The sequence below is a fragment of the Urocitellus parryii genome, chromosome 9 (genome assembly GCF_045843805.1).
Source record: "Urocitellus parryii isolate mUroPar1 chromosome 9, mUroPar1.hap1, whole genome shotgun sequence".
Lineage (NCBI taxonomy): Eukaryota > Metazoa > Chordata > Mammalia > Rodentia > Sciuridae > Urocitellus > Urocitellus parryii.
In genome coordinates, this window is record NC_135539.1 from 113849222 (window position 1) to 113867157 (window position 17936).

Genomic DNA, 17936 nt, shown 5'->3' on the forward strand with positions numbered 1-17936 from the left:
TCAGTATATACCCAAAGGGCTTCAAATCAGCATACTCTAGTGACATGGCCACATTGATGCTTAAAGCAGCTCAATTCACAATAGCTAAACTATGGAGCCAACCTAGGTGCCCTTCAATAGAAGAATGGATAAAGAAAATGTGATAAATATAATACACGATAGAATATTAGGCATCCACAAAGAAAAATGAAATTATGGCATTTGCTGATAAATGGATGGAACTAGAGATTATCATGCTCAGTGAAATAAGCCAATCCCCCAAAACCAAAGGCCAAATGTTTTCTCTGATATGTGGATGATAATTCACAATAAGGTGAGGGGGGGGGAGAATAGAAGTTCTATGGATTAGACAAAGGGGAATGAAGGGAAGGGGGGGATAGGAAAGACAGTAGAATGAGTTGGACATAACTTTCCTAAGTTCACATATGAATACACAACCATTGAAACTCCATATCATGTACAACCATAAGAATGGGATCCTAATTATAATAAGTTATACTCCATGTATGGAAAATATGTCAAAATACACACTACTGTCATGTGTATCTAAAAAGAACAATTTTTCTTTTTAAAGTCAGCACTCTGGACTTTATTAATAAAGGGGATGCCATTGGTGGGTTTTGAGAAAAGGTGGCAGTGTTGCTATTTTCTTTTTGTAGTACTGGGGGTTGGATCCAGGGGGCCTGCTAGGTAAGTTATTTCTACTACTGACTTATATTCCCAACCCTTTTTGTCTTATTTTGAAGTAGGGTCTTCCTAAATTGCCCAAGGCTGGCCTTGAACTTGCAATCCTGCCTCAGCCTCCTGAGTACCAGGGATTACAGGTATGGCCACCGCCAGGCCCAATTTACAAGAGATCATTGTAGGACTGAGGGTGTAGCTCAATGGTAGAGTGCTCGCCTAAGCATGAGGCCCTGGATTTTGCTGCCCTGGGTTCAATTCCGGAAAGGGAAAGAGGAGTCGCAGATGAACCTGGGACTGGGAGTTTAGTTCAATGGTAAAGCAGGTAGGTGCTTAGAGTTAACGTGGAAAAGCCCAGTCAAGACCTTTGACTTAATTATGGTAAGTTTGAGACACCCAATAGACACCCAGTTGGAGAAGGAGTAGAATGGAAACTGAAGTCCAAGGGAGAGTTGTCTGGAGTTTAGATAGGGAACTCTTCAGAATGTAGGCTGCCTTTAATTCCATGGAACTGGACGAGATCACTCAGGTTTGAGAAGCCAGGAAAACAGGAGGGACTGAGGCCAACATTCAGAGGAAGAAGTAGGCACTGAAATGATAGGAAAACCAGACGAATGGTATTGGGGGAAAACTCAAGAGATATGGTCAGTTTCCCAGGGCTGCCTTACCAAGCACCCCACACTGACTGGCTTTCAAACAGAAACTTGTCTCATAGCTCTGGAGGCTGAAGTCCCAAGGTTAAGGAGTCAGCAGGGTTTGTTTCACCAGAGGAAGAATCTGATCCAGGCCTCTCTCCTAGTTTATGGTTACTTGCTGGCAATCTTTGGTATTTCTGGGCTTAGAGATACACACCACCCTGATCTTGGCCTTCATGTCCACGTGGCATTCTCCCCATGTGCATGCAAGTGACTGTCCAGCTTCCCCTTTTAACCAAGATACCTTGGTATTGGATTAGGCCCCCACCCTAACTACTTCCACTTCATTTGATTATATGCAAAGAACTTATTTTCAAATAAGGCCACATTGGGAAGTCCTGGCTAGGGTTTCAATATCTTTTGGGGGAGAACAATTCATTGCCTAACAATCAAGAGACTAGATACAGCAAAATATTTTTGGTGGCCTTGACAACAGCTGCTTGGATGAGTAGGTTGAAGAGAGTCCACGTGAGGAGAAAGTGGAGACTGAGCCTAGACAACTCTAGAGAAATTTAGCGGAAGTGGTGCAGATACTTGGAGGGGCATATATCTGGGAGGGTTTTTGAAGATAGGTGATATTAAGCTACGCTAATATAAACGAGATCCTAGTGAAAGAGAAACTTTACAAGAGAGAGGGGATGACAGAGGCCAGGATTCCTTGAGCAGAAATGAAGGGCTAAGATCCAGGAAGCTTCTTGGCTCGTGATGAAATTGAAGGCAGCGTATGGGGTCCAGATGCAGGTGGATTTGTCAGGGAACGATGAAGTGGTTATATTTGGGTCTATTTTCTCAACAAAGAATGAGACAGGAATTGTAAACTGAGAATGTGTTTTTGAGGAATCAAATATGTGTTTATGGGCATGCTGGAAATTTGAAGAAACAGTCTCCCAGTGTGGGCGAAGCAGAGCTTATAGGAACTATTGTGGGAGGGGCTGGCATTCCCAGGAGTAGTGATCACAGTGGGAAGTGCCTTGGTCAGCATGCTTGAGTGATTTTCTCCAGCAATGACTCACGGTATGAATGTAAGTGCAGGATGAGTAGGTAGCTGGGTTGGATTTTTTTTTTTTTTTTTTTTTGGAACCCAGGATTGAACCCAGGGGCACTTAACCACTGAGCCACATCCCTAGACCTTTTTTATATTTTATTTAGAGACAAGGTCTCACTTAGGGCCTTGATAAGTTGCTGAGGCTGACTTTGACCTTGTGATCCTCTTGCCTCATTGCCTCAGCCTCCAGAGCCACTGAGATTACAGTTATGCACCACCACCACCACGCTGGCCAGCTGGGTTGGAATTTTTTCCTGAGAAGAATGTTGGAGGAGGAGAGGGGCAAGAGATAGGAAGGATTCTGTAGGGAGTTAGTGGGTCAAAGAAGAGAGCAAAGAAGGCAATGAGTCACCAAAAGAGTGGCAATGGGAATGGCCCGTGGTCTCTGAGGGGTTAAGTAGCTGAACAGGGATCAGAACAAATGAGTCAGAAAGAGGAAGTGGCAGCCAGAGTGTGGGATCCTCAGAAATCAGATTTTGGAGGCGGTGCCAACTCTGAAGAAATACTCAAAAGCTACATATCTTTTACCTCAGGCCTGGCAAAATCTTTTCAAATAAACACAATGAACCGAGGTTGTCAGGATCTTCTGCCAAAGAGCCAGCCAGCTTGCCAGTGCGGGGACTTCTTGTCTTCCCCGGCTTGTACACTGCCAGGGCAACATGCTGTTATCTCTGCAAGAGCCCCCAGCTGACAGCAGGCAGGGAGGGCGACTCACCCACTCTTCATCTTCCAGGGAGACTCAGGGCCAAAGCTTTATGATTGTGTTTTTTCCCTCTAGAACAGCTTCCAAGGTAAGGAAGACAGTAACTAAATGAGGAAGAGGAAGCCCATTCCATAAAGTTTTAAGAAAAAATTTTAGGACCCTGGGGTATCACTCAATGAAAATATTGAGAGGGGACTTAAGAATCTTTGTTATAAGGAAGATTACTACTATTGCATTTATGTATTTATGTATTTATTTATTTATGTTAGTACTGGGGATTGAACTCAGGGGCACTCGACCCCTGAGCCACATCCCCAGTCCTATTTTTTATTTGATTCAGAGACAAAGTCTCTGAGTTGCTTAGCACCTCACTTTTGCTGAGGCTAGATTTGAACTCAAAATCCTCCTGCCTCAGCCTCCAAGCTGCTGGGATTACAGGTTTGTACTACTGTGCCCAGCTACTACTATTTTAAAGTATTTCTTACCAGGCATGGTAGTACACTCCTGTATCCTACCTACCCAGGAGGCTGAGGCAGGAGGATTGCAAGTTTAAGGCCAGCCTGGGCAATTTAATGGGACCCTGTAGCAAGATAAAACTTTAAAAAGGGATGGGGATATGGCTCAGTGGTAAAGTACCCCTGGGTTGAATCCCCAATACCAAATCAGTTAATTAAAAAAAAAAAAAAACTATTTCTCTTCCATTTATTAAATATTATTGGGAACCTATTTTGTGCTAGTAAGCACATTAGACCAGTCATTTTTATTTGTTTTTATTTATTTATTCATTTTGCTGCCAGGGATTGAACCCAAAAGTGCTTAACCACTAATCCATATCCCTGACCCTTTTCTTTTATATTTTATTTAGAGACAGGGTCTTGCTGAGTTGCTTAGGGCCTCGCTAAATTGCTGAGACTGGCTTTGAATTCAAGATCCTCCTGCCTTAGCCTCCCAAACTGCTGGGATTACAGGCATGCACCACTGTGCCTGGATAATGTTATACTCTTTAATACTGAAGACCCCAAGGAAACTTCTTTGTGTGGATTATATCTATCTATATTTTTAAATTTTGAACTTGAAACCGAGGAATTTAAAAACAATAAGCCAGCCAGTCACCGTGGAATGTACTTGTAATCCTAGCTACTTAGGAGGTTGAGGCAGGAGGATCAAGTTTAAGGCCAGCCTCAGCAATTTAGCAAGTCCCAGTCTCAAAATTTTAAAAAATTAAAAAGAGCTGGGAGTGTTGCTCAATGGTAGAGCACTCCTGTGCTCAATCCCCACTACCACAATAAATAAGTAAATCAAAAATGAAAAACCCCATTACATGTTAATGTAAGTAACATTTTTAATTAAAAATTATTTTTTTAATATTTATTTTTTAGTTGTAGTTTGGTCACAATTCTTTTATTTATTTATTTTTATGTGGTGCTGAGGATCAAACCCAGGTTCTCGCACGTGCAAAGCAAGTGCTCTACTGCTGAGCCACAACTCCAGCCCCTAATTAAAAATTATTTTTCAAAACAAAAATGTGTATCAGGAACAGTGGTATTGTTGTACATTTTTTCCAAATGCCTTTACCATCTGGCTTAATAGAAAACAGCAGGAATTTGATACTTAGCTGCTTTTACTTTAATTTGTTGCCAGATCACACACCATGTATCCCGTGTATCCTGCAGACTTCATTATAAGTTTATGAGAATGAGAAATTAAAATAAAAGCTTAGAATTATTATGAAAATATTTTTTTTCCTAGTAAGGATCCTCTGAAAGGATTTCAAGATGACAGCTTCAAGGGAACCTATATCACTGGAAATCAGGGAAGTGAAACTCTAAACCTCAGGTCTTGTGTTCTGATAAAAGAAAATTTACAGTCAGATACCAAAAGTCATGCAAGAGAACTTTATTATAAGTAAAAGTGAGTGAACGGAAAGTAAAAGTGAGTGAACGGAAAGTAAAAGCAAAGTGAGGCTCAAGCAGAGAGCACTCTCAAGACAGAGAGGGTGGGCTGTCTCAGAGCAGAGAACAGCCTGTCTCCAATTTTATTACTGTTTGCTGATTACCAGGAGAGCTGGGGACCACCTTCTGTACTCTTTGCCAATCAGGTGTTCAACTCCTACTTCACATGGGGTGGTGGACCTTAGTTGGTCCACTCTCCAGAATTGTCATGATGGCCTTCCTATTTAGGGGGGGCTTAACCTAAATGGTAATGTGGTCACTGGGGTCAGTAACTGGTCAGGAGTTACCTTAGTGCCCAGTGCTACTAAAGGAATCTTCCTTCCCAGACAATCAGAGACACTTATGGCCATATTCCTAACTTCACATCCACCTCAGTGGACCCTGTCAAGAGTCAGTCCCATTAATCTTTTTCTCTTGATGTGATTTCCAGTTAGCTCCTTTGCTTCTGTTTATTTTCTACAAATTAACTCTAACCCTTTGCTTTCTCATCTACTTTGGAAGTAGTTTAAAGAAGACCCTCAAATAATTTAAAGAACGCTCTTGACCTCGCCATGCGTTTCATTGCTCATGGCTAGCTGCTACCTAACATGTAAACCATACTTTAGGAACCAAAGATATTAGGATACAGCCCTCAAGTTGCTCAGGAACCTGCAGGAGTGAACATTTATAGGGATATAGACTGCAATGTGTGTGTGTGTTTTTTTTTTTTTTTTTTTTTAAAGAGAGAGTGAGAGAGGAGAGTGAGAGAGAATTTTTTTTTTAATATTTTTTTTTTTTTAGTTCTCGGTGGACACAACATCTTTGTTGGTATGTGGTGCTGAGGATCGAACCCGGGCCGCACGCATGCCAGGCGAGCGCGCTACCGCTTGAGCCACATCCCCAGCCCCCTGCAATGTGTTAAATTCTCTAAAAATGTAATAGTATATGTGCTGGGAGTGATCAATTAATTCCGCCTGGAAGGTCAGCAAAGGCTTCAAGCAGATGTTGACATATGAGTTGGACCTTGAAGCAGGAGTAGGTATAAGAAAACAAGGTGAGGGCTTTCCTGGCTTAGAAACAGTTCCAGGAAAGACATGAAATCAGGAGCACTGATAAGTCCAGTGTTCTAGAGCATAACATGCAGGAAGAAAAGAAAGGGAAGAGGAGGCTGGAGGAGTACCCTGGAGGGACAAGCTGAATAGAGTCTTTCTTCTTCAGGCAATGGGAAACAATTGAAGATTGTCAAGTAGAACACCACCAGAACATTAGCTAATGTTTGTGCTGCTACTCTATCTGGGCTAGGCACTGGATTAGGAATATAGTTCTCTTACCAATTCCTGAATTACTTACTGCATTAGCCTCAGTTTACAACAAAAGGCACAGAGGTTTCCAGCAATTAATTCACATACTTGGATTGTTTTTCTATTATGTAAACTGACTCCTATCATTGATACATTTTTCTACAGATTTTAGGATTGAGAAACTATCTATTTTCAGATATGGATAATAATAAGGATAAACAATAGAAACTGAGGGCCTTTTTGCTTCGTAGAAAGAAGTAGCTCTTCCTTCAAAAAGCCCAATACAGCAATGAATCAGAATGTCACTGGTCGGCCGGGCGCGGTGGCACTTGCCAGTAATCCCAGCGTCTTTGGCTGCTGAGGTACAAGGATCCAGAGTTCAAAGCCAGTGAGGCAGTAAGCAACTTAGCGAGATCCTGTCTCTAAATAAAATACAAAATAGGGCTTGGATGTGGCTCAGTGGTCGAGTGCCCCTGAGTTCAATCCCCGGTACACCCCCCACAAAATAAAATAAAATGAACAAGAATATCAATGGCCTTTTTTTTTTAAGTTGTGGATGGACACAATATCTTTATTCATTTATTTATTTTTATGTAGTGCTGAGGATCGAATAAGTGCTCTACCACAGAACTATAGCCCCAGCCCTCAATGGTCATTCTTACTCGAACACAGGAACCACACCTGGAGGTTAACCTATAGCTATGTTAATGAGCAGCAGCAAGGCCTATTTCCAATGTAAAAGACCTTGAGATGCACCTGTGGAGGCTCACCTGCGGGAACACTTCCAGCCAACTCCTTTGTCCCACAGGTGAAGATGGAAAGGAGGAGATACACCCTTGATACTTTTTCAATGCCTATTTTACATCCATTTCGCTCCATGCTCTACCTAGAAACATACATAAACTCCTAAACTTGCACACCAATATGGGTTATTCGGCTCTCTGGCCCCCTCTCCCTCATGGTGGCAGTTCTATCTCTTCTGGCTTAAATAAATCCTGCTTCATTTACTCTTCCTTTCCATGATAGTCCGCTAGGGAGACCTGACCCCAGAGGAAATTGCGGAAGCGGATTTCTGCAAGAGCAGCAGTGGGCCTGCCCTTGGCCCACAAAAGATCTTGCTGCAGGCCCTAGTTCTCATAATTACTAGTCCCTCTATAATAGGCCCTGGACTTCAACCCTTCAGGGCTGCCACAGGGCACGCCTATAATCCCAGCAGCTGAGGAGGCTGAAGCAGGAGGAGCACAAGTTCATCGCCAGCCTCAGCAATTTAGGAAGACCCTGTATCAAAATAGAATTTAAAAAGAGCTGGGGATGTGACTCAATGAGTTCAATCCTCAGTAAAAAAGAAAAATGTTGCCTGCTGGGAAGCAAAAAAAAAAAGTAAACAGTTTGGGGGACTAAGTCTCTTCCCACCACTGTGAATTCGGTTTGCACTGTAACAATAGTCTAACAGGGAGGCACCTGAGTTTTCTTTTGGCGTGGGTTATGATGCCAATTGGATGTTGAAAGGTCTCAAACCTAGATATCAGGCAACATCAAGTAGAACTTAGAAGCCCTTTGGGGACAGAAATGCATAAGAATGAGTCGTTTTTCACTCCTATTATTCACTCCAGATGTTTTGTGTGTCAGCACCCACCAAACCTGTGTTTGTCCAATACAGCATTGCCCAACTCATTCAGATCTCGGGGTGATGGTATTTAGCACTCAACAACTGAACCCAGGGGTGCTTAATCATTGAGTCACATCCCCAGCTCTTTTAAAATTCTATTTTGATACAGGGTCTCCCTAAATTGCTGAGGCTGCCCTTGAACTTGTGATCCTCCTGCTTCAGCCTCCTCATCTTGCTGGGATTATAGGCATGTGCCCCACGGCTAAAACGTTCTGATAGCCTTGAATCCAATATGCGTAAGCCTAAATTGAGTGTTTACACCTCCCCCTCCGTGTGCAGAGCACGTAAAAGGGATCCGTGGATTCCCCGGTTATCTCTAACCCTCCGACCTTTGCGAACCTAGCCTTTAACCCAGGGGGCGGAGGGCGCGGTCTCCTAGGAGACCGCGGCGATTCGCCGCGCATGCGTACGGCCTGCGCCAGGCTGATGCAACCTCCCGCGTGCGAGCTGCTTTACCCAGAGTAAGGAAGCCGACAGGGACCTCTGGCGAGACCAATCTTCTGCCACGCGGAAGTGTGAGGAAAGGCTCGCCCCCACCCCCAGGGCTCTGCAAATGACGTCGGGAGGCGTGGGGCTGGTGGCGTAGACGCCGGCCGTCCTTCGTCTTATCCGGTGGTTTCTGGCTCTACTGCTTTGGCGCCGGCCCTGCGGCCATCTTGGGCTTCGCTTCTACTCGCGCCGGCCAGCCAACCCAGCCCTTCCGGTGTCTCGCGGTCTCGGGGCTTTGCAGAGGTCCGCGTCTCCGAGGAAGTCGCCGCCACGGGAGGGCTCCTATCTATGGTGGAGAGGCCTCGCGCGGACTAGGACGCCTCCTTCCCCGCCAGGATGGATGTCGCCTCAGTCGTCGCCTCCTGCGTGAGCCGCCCCGCTCGGTGGTCTGTCGCCCGTTGCCGAAGCCGCTGCCCTCTGTGGCTCTTCTGCTGGCGCTGGGATCGGCCTGGAGCCCCGACTCCGCCGCTGGGCGCCGCCAAGGCTGTCTAGGCCTCCTCCCGAGTCCCGTCCGACCCGTAGCCGCTGAGCTCCGCCGTCTGCCCGAGAGACTGCCAAGAAAAAGAAGATGGAGCCGGCGACACATGGATGGCGGAAACAGTCGGCCCCTCCGGCCGGCTCCTGGTTCCGGCTGCCCTTCTTTCCTCGGCGATCGCAAGTAGGCTTTTCCAAGTTCCCGGTACGTCCTGCTCCTGAAAACTCCGGGGAGCCCACACTACCTTCCACTTCCCAGCCCGAGGCTCGGACCAGCTACTGGGCGAAGCTGTTTTCCCCGCTCCTGTCACCGCTCCCCAGCTTGCTTCAGAAGTTGCTGATTTGGATCCAGCTTTTCAGTGGCATAATTCCGACCAGATGGCTAGATTTCGCCGGAGGCTACAGCGCCCTGAGAGCCTTGAGGGGACGAGAGGCAACAGCTGCCCCCGCAGGGCAGAAAACTTTGAGTTCGCTCCGGCTGGACCCGTCGGACAGCACGGTTGCCAGTTCCCTTGATTGGCTAGAGGAGGGGATCCTCTGGCAGTGCACGTCCTCAGACCTAGAATTGGAGCTTAAAGCCCAGGGAAAGACTTTGGACCCTGCAGCACACGCATTTCTCCTGGAGCAGCAGCTATGGGGAGTGGAGCTGTTGCCAGGTAGCCTTCAAGCCCGTCTGTTCCCTGACCGAGAACCTGGCTCTGCGCCCTCCGGGTCTCTAAGCGTTCAGCGCTTAGGCAATTTTAACGTCGTCTCCTATGTGCTGAACCCCATCTACCATGACTGTTTTCCCCGGCTAGAGCTCGGCTGTCAGAACAGCGCTGGAAGTGGCGAGCTGGTTGATTTCCAGGCATTAACCCCAGAGAGCAGCTGCCTTTTTGAGGATCATTGTCATCCCCAGCCACTGCGTGCAGAGATCTCCGCAGCTTCCTGGCAGGGCTGTCCACCTCTTTCTAGAGAAGGCTTGCCTGAAATCCAGCACCTTCGTATGAAACGGCTGGAGTTCCTTCAGCAAGCTAACAAGGGCCAAGAGTTACCCTCCCCTGACCAAGATAATGGCTACCACAGCCTGGAGGAGGAACACAACCTTCTCCGATTGGATCTGAACCACCGCACGGATAATCCTACACAGCCTGTTCCCCTTGAGCAAGCCATTCCTGGAACCACCCAGGAGCCCAGGGAGGAAAAAATAGAATTGTTGACTAAAGAGGTCCCACTTGGCTTGGAAAAGCAAAACCCTTCTGGAAGCTGTCCGTCTTGTGAGGTACCTGAGGAAAGAGAGCCTGAAGAGGACCAAGTCAGTGTGGTTGATTCCTCAGACATAGAAGATGATCTTCCCATTTCTGCCAGACCAGCTTGTAATAACAAATTGATAGATTACATTTTGGGAGGTGCATCCAGTGATTCAGAAACAAGTTCAGATTCAGAAGGTGAGGATTGGGAGGAGGAAGCTGAGGATGATGGTTTTGATAGTGATGGCTCACTGTCAGAATCAGACTTTGAACAAGACTCTGAAGGGCTTCACCTTTGGAACTCTTTCTACAGTGTAGATCCTTATAATCCCCAAAACTTTACAGCAACACTTCAGACTGCTGCCAGAGTTGTTCCTGGAGACCATTCTGATTCAAGGAGGGATTTGTCTGACAAGTCTGATGTTGGGAATTGTCCCCAGTCTGAAATCCTTCCTGAGACATCTGACCTTAATTCTGGGGAGGAAGATGATTGGGAATCTAGTGCAGATGAGGCAGAAAACCTGCAACTGTGGAACTCTTTCTGTAATTCTGATGATCCCTACAACCCTTTGAATTTTAAGGCTCCTTTTCGAACATCAGGGAAAAAATGGAAAGGCTGTCAGGGTCCCCAGAGCTCATCCAAGTCCATGGTGGCCATTTCTGAGTGTCACACCTTACTTTCTTGTAAGGTGCAACTGTTGGGGGGCCAAGAAAATGATTGTCCAGACCTGGGACAGTGTGCGGTTCCTTCTGGAGAGAGACACATGCATATCAAAAGAAAAAAGGTTTGTTATTTTTAACATGTCTGATAATTTGTCTGGTTTGGATATAGTTCAATGTAGCAGCACAATTTACTTTTTTTAGGCATAGTTGTACATATTTTTGAGGAAGGCCTCTAAGCTCATAGCCTTGGAGTGAGAAATTTTCAAATGATCCCACTTCCCCTCCTGTGTAGAGAACTGTTCCCGTTTAAAAGGAAGATGCCAGTATGTAAATGTTAGCAGTTAGGCAAACATTTTCATTTGGATTTGTGGCTCTGGACTCTTCCAACTTTTTACTCTCTTAGGGAACAGAAATATTAAACCTTGTGTATATATGATTAAATTTCTAGAAATTGAGAAGGTCCTAATATAGCCATAGAGGTTTAAAATGGATTTATTTGTGGTATTTTGTTTGCAGATGCTTAATTCATTTGCATGACAACAGTGTTTTCATTCCTGTCCGTTAGAGTCTGGAGGGATGATAACATTTAGCAAGTCAGATGTATCTGGTTGTTTGCCAGTAAAGAAAACACTAATTTTAGTATCAAACTTTTTGATGGTTTAAAAACAATACAGGAAGTATACTGTCTTTTTCCTTAAGAATGAAATACTAGTTAGCCCTGGCTTTTGAGACGGGGTCTTGCTAAGTTGCTTAGGGCCTTGCTAAATTGCTGAGGCTGGTCTTGACCTTGCAATCCTCCTGCCTCAGCCTTCAGAGCCACTGGGATTACAGGCTTGTGGTAATGTGCCCAGCTGAAAATATCTTTAAATGGTAGTAGTCTTAATTTTTTTTAAATATTTTTTTAGTTGTAGTTGGACACAATACCTTTATTTATTTATCTATCTATCTATTTATTTATTTATTTATATGTGGTGCTGAGGATCGAACCCAGTGCTGCACACATGCTAGGGGAGTGCTGTACCGCTAAACCACAATCCCAGCCCTAGTAGTCTTAATTTGTAGAAGCAGAGTAAGTCATATTAAAAGTTAAATTTTATCTAGGCACAGTGGCACTGTAACCCAGTTACTTGGGAGACTGAGGCAGGAGGATTGCAAGTAAGTATAAAGGGCTGGGGATTTAGCTCAGTGGTAGAGTAACCCTGGGTTCAATCCTTAGTACCTCTAAAATAAAATTTGAGTTCATACTTTGTGACTTGATAAAAGGGCTTTTTCTTTATTCTTCCAAGGCCTCTCTGGCAAAAATGAGCAATTTAGAGTGAACAGGCAAGAAAGAAAGTGGTCATGGGGTGGCTGGGGATGTGACTCAGTGGGAGAGCAATTTGCTTGGCATGCATGAGGCTCTGGGATGGGTCCCCAGCACTACAACATAAAGAAAGAAGCAGAGTGGGGCAGTGGGATGAGAACTTTGCATCTGGAGACCTGTGTGTGCTCCACTCCTATCTGGTTTAGGGCCAAGAGATTTGGGGAGACAGCCAGACCTGGGAAGTTACTTGACTCAAAGGCCTTGACCTACTTACTTATCTTGATGGTAATAATAATAATAAATGTTTACAAATATTGCAAGATTTATTGTTTTGTGGTGCTGGGAACCCAACCCAAGGTCTCCTGCAGCCCAAGAATGAGCTCTATGTCCCCAGCCCAAGTTTTTGCAAAATTTCAATGAGATGAATAAAGAAAACTCAGAATTCATTGCCTTGCCTTTGAATGGCTCCAGTCAATCTCATTTTAGCTTCAGTAAAATTAAATGAGTAAATGGATGTAAGACTGTTGATTATGAACTAGATGCAAAACTTATAAAAGATAATGTCTAAGTATGATAAAATTATTTGGCAGTCTTTGACTACCTGCCATTCTTTAGTATATGGGAATAATGGATAGTGCCTGATTCTTCAAAGATGTCCTTCAGATCTAGAAGTTTAAAATAAATACCTCATGCCTGGCAAAATAGTGCAGATTGTGGAGCCAGACAGTTAGTGTTTGAATTCTGATTATACCACCTAAATGCTGTGTGATATGGACATGTTAGTTATCCCCATTGTACAAACAGAAAAAGAGAGGTTGATATTAGTCCATATATCTGTAGGGTTGATGTGAGAGTTAAATAAGATAAAAATTGTAAAGTTCTTAGAAAAGAGCTAAACAGTATAAAGTGCTTGTTATTTATCTTAGTGACACAATGAATGAGTAACGACTAGAATGCAATAACTAGTAAGATGTTACACACAACTAATTGTCCTCGGGGGCATTTCTCGGCCTGATGTAAAGGGAACGAAAGTAGTAGTCCTCAGTGGGACTAGCTGATGTAACTGTTAAACATACTTTAAAGCAAGTATTTATCTTTGGAGTTTGCTATCTTTTAAAAAAAATAATTATTTTTATTATTGGACACAGTATCTGTATTTCATGTGGTGCTGAGGATCCAATCCAGTGCCTTACTCGTGCTAGGTGAGCACTCTACCACTGAGCCACAACCACAGCCCATGGAGTTTACTATCTTAAAAAGAAACTTTTTTTCTTTTTAAATCATGTCATACACCACAAAGGATCAGGTATTAGAATGCCATTTGACTTTTTATTTATTTATTTATTTTGTGGTACTGGGGAGCGGAGCTAGGGCCTCGTGCATGATAGGCAAGTGCTTCGTACCACTGTGCTGCACCCCAGCCCCAAAAGAAACTTCTTTATAAAAAGTAAGTGGAGATTAAGTAGAAATTACTAATAATGAGTAGGGACTGTTACTTATTACATGTCATCATGTATATTATAATAGTCACAATTTCATGTACAGGTTGTGCCTCCCTAATCTGAAAACTCAAAATCTAAAACTTTGAAGTGGCAACATCATACTCAGGAACTTTTGGATTTTGGAGTATTTTAGATTTCAGATTTTTGGATTAGGACACTCAACCAAGTAAACTTTATGTAAATATTCCAAAATCCAAAAAAATTCTGAAATCTGAAACATCTCTGGTCCCAAATAGTTCAGATAAGGGACACTTACCTGAAAATATAGTGATAGTATACTGAATACAAAGAGGGTATTTTAAAATCTTAACTACAAAGTCTTTCATAGTAATTCAAACTTAAAGTACTAATTAGTACTAGTAAAAGTACTAATTTTGCTGTATTTTGTTTACTAAATAATTTTCAGTATTCTGATTACAAAAGTAATAAAAATACTGATGATTCAAAAATTGGAAAGCACTGGAAAGTGATTTTCTTTTAAATAAGGAAAAATGAAGTAGAAATAAACAAATCTTGTTAAAGCCTTTGCTATGATAAAGCCATTGCCTTCCAGGGATATAGTGGTTGTTTTCTAAAATACATTGACATTGTGGGGGAAAAATATTATAGAACTGTATGTATTTCCCTAAGGATTAGAGAATAGCAGGAATTAATAATAGCAAAAAAGTTTCAGTTCACCATCTGGATTTATTGTCTTGGCACTAAAAGCCAAGGACTGAGGTTGAGGAGACTGTGTGATGTCTATAGTTATATGAAAGACAGTTGAAAATTTCAGGGCATTTGGTCACTGTTTTGTCCAAACAAAACAGTGTCCTTTTTTTTTAAATTTCAGGTGATTTAAGATACTTGGACTTAAGAAAGAAGTAGCTGGGGCTGGGGCTTAGCAGTAGCACACTTGTCTAGCATGTGCGAGGCACTAGGTTTGATTCTCAGCACCACATAAATTTAAAAAAATAAAGGTCTATCAACAACTTAAAAAAAATTTTTTTTTTTAACAAAGTAGTAGTAGCATAAAGGGTTATTGCTCTCAGTGCTGATTTTAAGATCCTGAAGGGTTGTTAAAATTAGTCTTTGTCTTTATAGGTAACCTTCCTTGAAGAAGTTACGGAGTATTATATAAGTGGTGATGAGGATCGCAAAGGACCATGGGAAGAATTTGCAAGGGATGGATGCAGGTTCCAGAAACGAATTCAAGAAACAGAAGATGCTATTGGATATTGCTTGACATTTGAGCACAGAGAAAGAATGTTTAATAGACTCCAGGAAACATGCTTCAAAAGACTTACTGTTTCTGAGGAACGTTAAGATGAGCTGACAGCCCGTAGCCCTAGCATACACTACCTCTTACTTGAGAGGTTTCTGTTTAACACAAATACTGGCAGCTGTCTTTTGACTTTTTAAAAATTTTTCCCAACATATCCCACTTAGAAATGTGCAGGTTTAAGTCAGCCCTGATAATGAAGGATGTGTGATTTTTAATCTTCCTTTTTTGATTTTGTTGAATGTGTTTTTAACATTCTTTGCTTGAGGTGAAAAGGGGACCTTTGAATTATAATTTTGCACTTTCAAAACTTATTTTCTTGGGAAACAATATTTATAGGGCTTAGAGCTCATTTTCAGTTCTATTTTAAATTATGTATGCTTCTTGTCCGCCCCCCCCCCAACATCTGAAATTAATGGGCTTTGCTGTTTTTCTGTACTTTTTTATTTCAGTGATTTGGCCTGTCTGCCTTATGGCTAAAAATAATAATCTTGTGTATGTTATCAACTTAAAACTACATTATCTTTTTTCAGAAAGTACATTATTTTGTTTCCACCCTTTCAAATGACTGGTAGAAAACATGTTTTTTTTTTTTTTCCAAGTTCTACTTGAGATATTTCCAAAGACTGCCACAGAATGTGTGCATGCGGTACTCTCTGCTACTTTGGAAAGCTACATCTTTCTGCCAAATTTTAACATTTAATATATTTGATTTCTGCGTAAAATGTTCTTTGGAGAGGGATCTGAATATGTTATTGTAGGTCCCAGTTGAATGTGGTCCTTTGTATCTTTCAACAGGTATAGACTGTTAAATGTTCTAGAAAGTAATCACATTATAAGAATTTATTTTATTTTTTAAACTTAAAAGCCAAGAATTTTCCTAGGAGGAAGATAAAAGACGTCTCAGTAATTTGGTTTTGTTGTATATTATACTGTCAACAGAAATCCAGTGTTAATATAATGCCTCAGCACTGTCACTTTAAAAACCTGTCAGGGTGACACTGTAAAAACTTGGAACTGGGCAGTTCTGAATTTTCAAGTTTGAAGTAAAAAATATATAAACTTCAGTTTATATCCAGGTTTATTATTTTCTACTATTTTAATAATGAGAGAAGCAATGGTTAGCCTATACTTTCCCAAAAGCATAACTATAGATTTAACATCTAGAAAGTCTTAATATCTTTAGCCCAAAGTTTACTTTTGAAGTCTTGATGTTGATTGGTTGGCTTTACATGGTGTGCATCTGTTAGGCTGAAGGAATATGAACCTACTCTTGAATGGTCTATTTTTCTGCCACGTGCCTCTCACCGCAGGTAAAGGCAAAATGTAATGTAAGTAGAACAGAAGATTGCTTAATTTTGAACTTACTTCAGTGTGAGGATGAATTTTTCAACAGAAGTGCTTGCTGGGTTACTACCTCAGTTTATAATCTACCTGGTTATTAATTTATTTCTATCTGGTTTGCTCTAAGAATTGCCTCCAGTGTTGATATATATATCTCTTCATTCATACACACACTGAGAGCGCATCACCATAAAAGTTGGTCCCATTTTTGCAGAGCCCTTATTCTGTGTGTTCTGTGCACGTCCGTTTTAGTTGTGATCCTGGGAGATGCATTTACAGAGTCCAGTATAATAAACACCATGAGAACAGGCTGGTTTCAGATACCAGCTGTCTGTTGGGAAGCAGGCACCATTTGCCTAGACTTGGTGACAATGCCTAGACATTCTTTTGACTAAACCATGCTGTTGTTCAGCCACTGGGTTGTGTTTTGTGTTTCCGAAATCTAGTACTCTGCATATTTGATGGGACATCTTTACATTCATTGGACTTTGGAAAATTGTTTCCTTGGGATTGTGCCCTTACTGTCAAAGAGTAAGAGCTTGGTTAAGAATTCTCCCATTTACTATCCTCCTTCAGGAAGGAACGGATGGTGACAAGTAGGACAGAAGGGACCATTTTAATATTGACCTGGAGGAGAAAAAATTCAAGTCAATTTCATCCCGTTCCTAGAGGGTAAAGTAAATAAGCCCTTCCCCCAATCTTAAAATCCTAGGAGGTTTTAACTCAATGTTTTATACATTAAAGTCTTGTAATGGTGCTTTACGTGTCAATGTAGCATGTGAAAGACTTTGTACAGACAGGTAAAATTTCCATTTCTGAGTGACAAAATGTGATAATGACACCTCTTCCTCTGTAACTTGAAATCAAAACTATCAGATTTTATTTTTATATAATTTAAGGAAGGTGAAGTTAAGGGACTAGAAGACTTCTAAATTGGCTTCTTCAATTTAAATGTAATATGATTTAAATGTAACCAGTTGGGATTTTATAGCTAAAATTATATTTGTGTATATAACTTAACTAACCTGTAAATTGTAATAAATATATTTGCAATTATTAAAATGTTAAATGATATTTTGGTTCAATTTTATGTTGTATATTGGTTTTGGAATTTCTGAGCAGGATTTTCAGGGTTGAATCCTTTTGTAGGCACACTGTGGACTTAAAAGAGTTGGACAGTTTCTGTGACATGTAAATTGCACCTCAGCTCATTGAAGGCAAGTGTGGACAGATGAGTATCATAACTGCAGATCCCATTTTAATAATGAAAAGGGAGAATTTAGTTCTGAGAGTATGAATGTCCTTTCAAAGAGAAAAGATTTAATTCTAAAATGACCCCAGCTTTGAGTTCCACCGCAAAGAAAACTGTCAAATAAATGGAGTATTCACAGAGCAGTGAAAGTCACAGGATGGGCGGAGCATAGCATTTCTCCTAAGTTACAGGGAAATCATCTGCTTCTTAGTTTTGTGCATTGTTATTTATAGTTGGTAAATCACAGGGTTTTCCCATTTATGAAATTAAATGAATGTGATGTAACATTAGGAAAAACCTAAACTTTTACCCAGAAAAAATACAAACATTCACATTACATCAAGCCTACTAACGGATTAAGGAATAATAGCATTCTTAATTCAAGACTTTGGAT

General features: G+C 41.9%; 1 protein-coding gene across 1 annotated transcript; it reads left to right on the forward strand.

The window, feature by feature from the left end:
- The first annotated feature begins 9056 nt into the window (after positions 1 to 9056).
- Positions 9057 to 16981, forward strand: Ppp1r15b (protein phosphatase 1 regulatory subunit 15B). Its single transcript, XM_026397175.2, has 2 exons — positions 9057 to 11002; positions 14769 to 16981. Exons 1-2 carry the CDS (start codon positions 9083 to 9085, stop codon positions 14988 to 14990), a joined length of 2142 nt encoding a protein of 713 aa, XP_026252960.1. The 5' UTR covers positions 9057 to 9082; the 3' UTR covers positions 14991 to 16981.
- Positions 16982 to 17936: the final 955 nt, after the last annotated feature.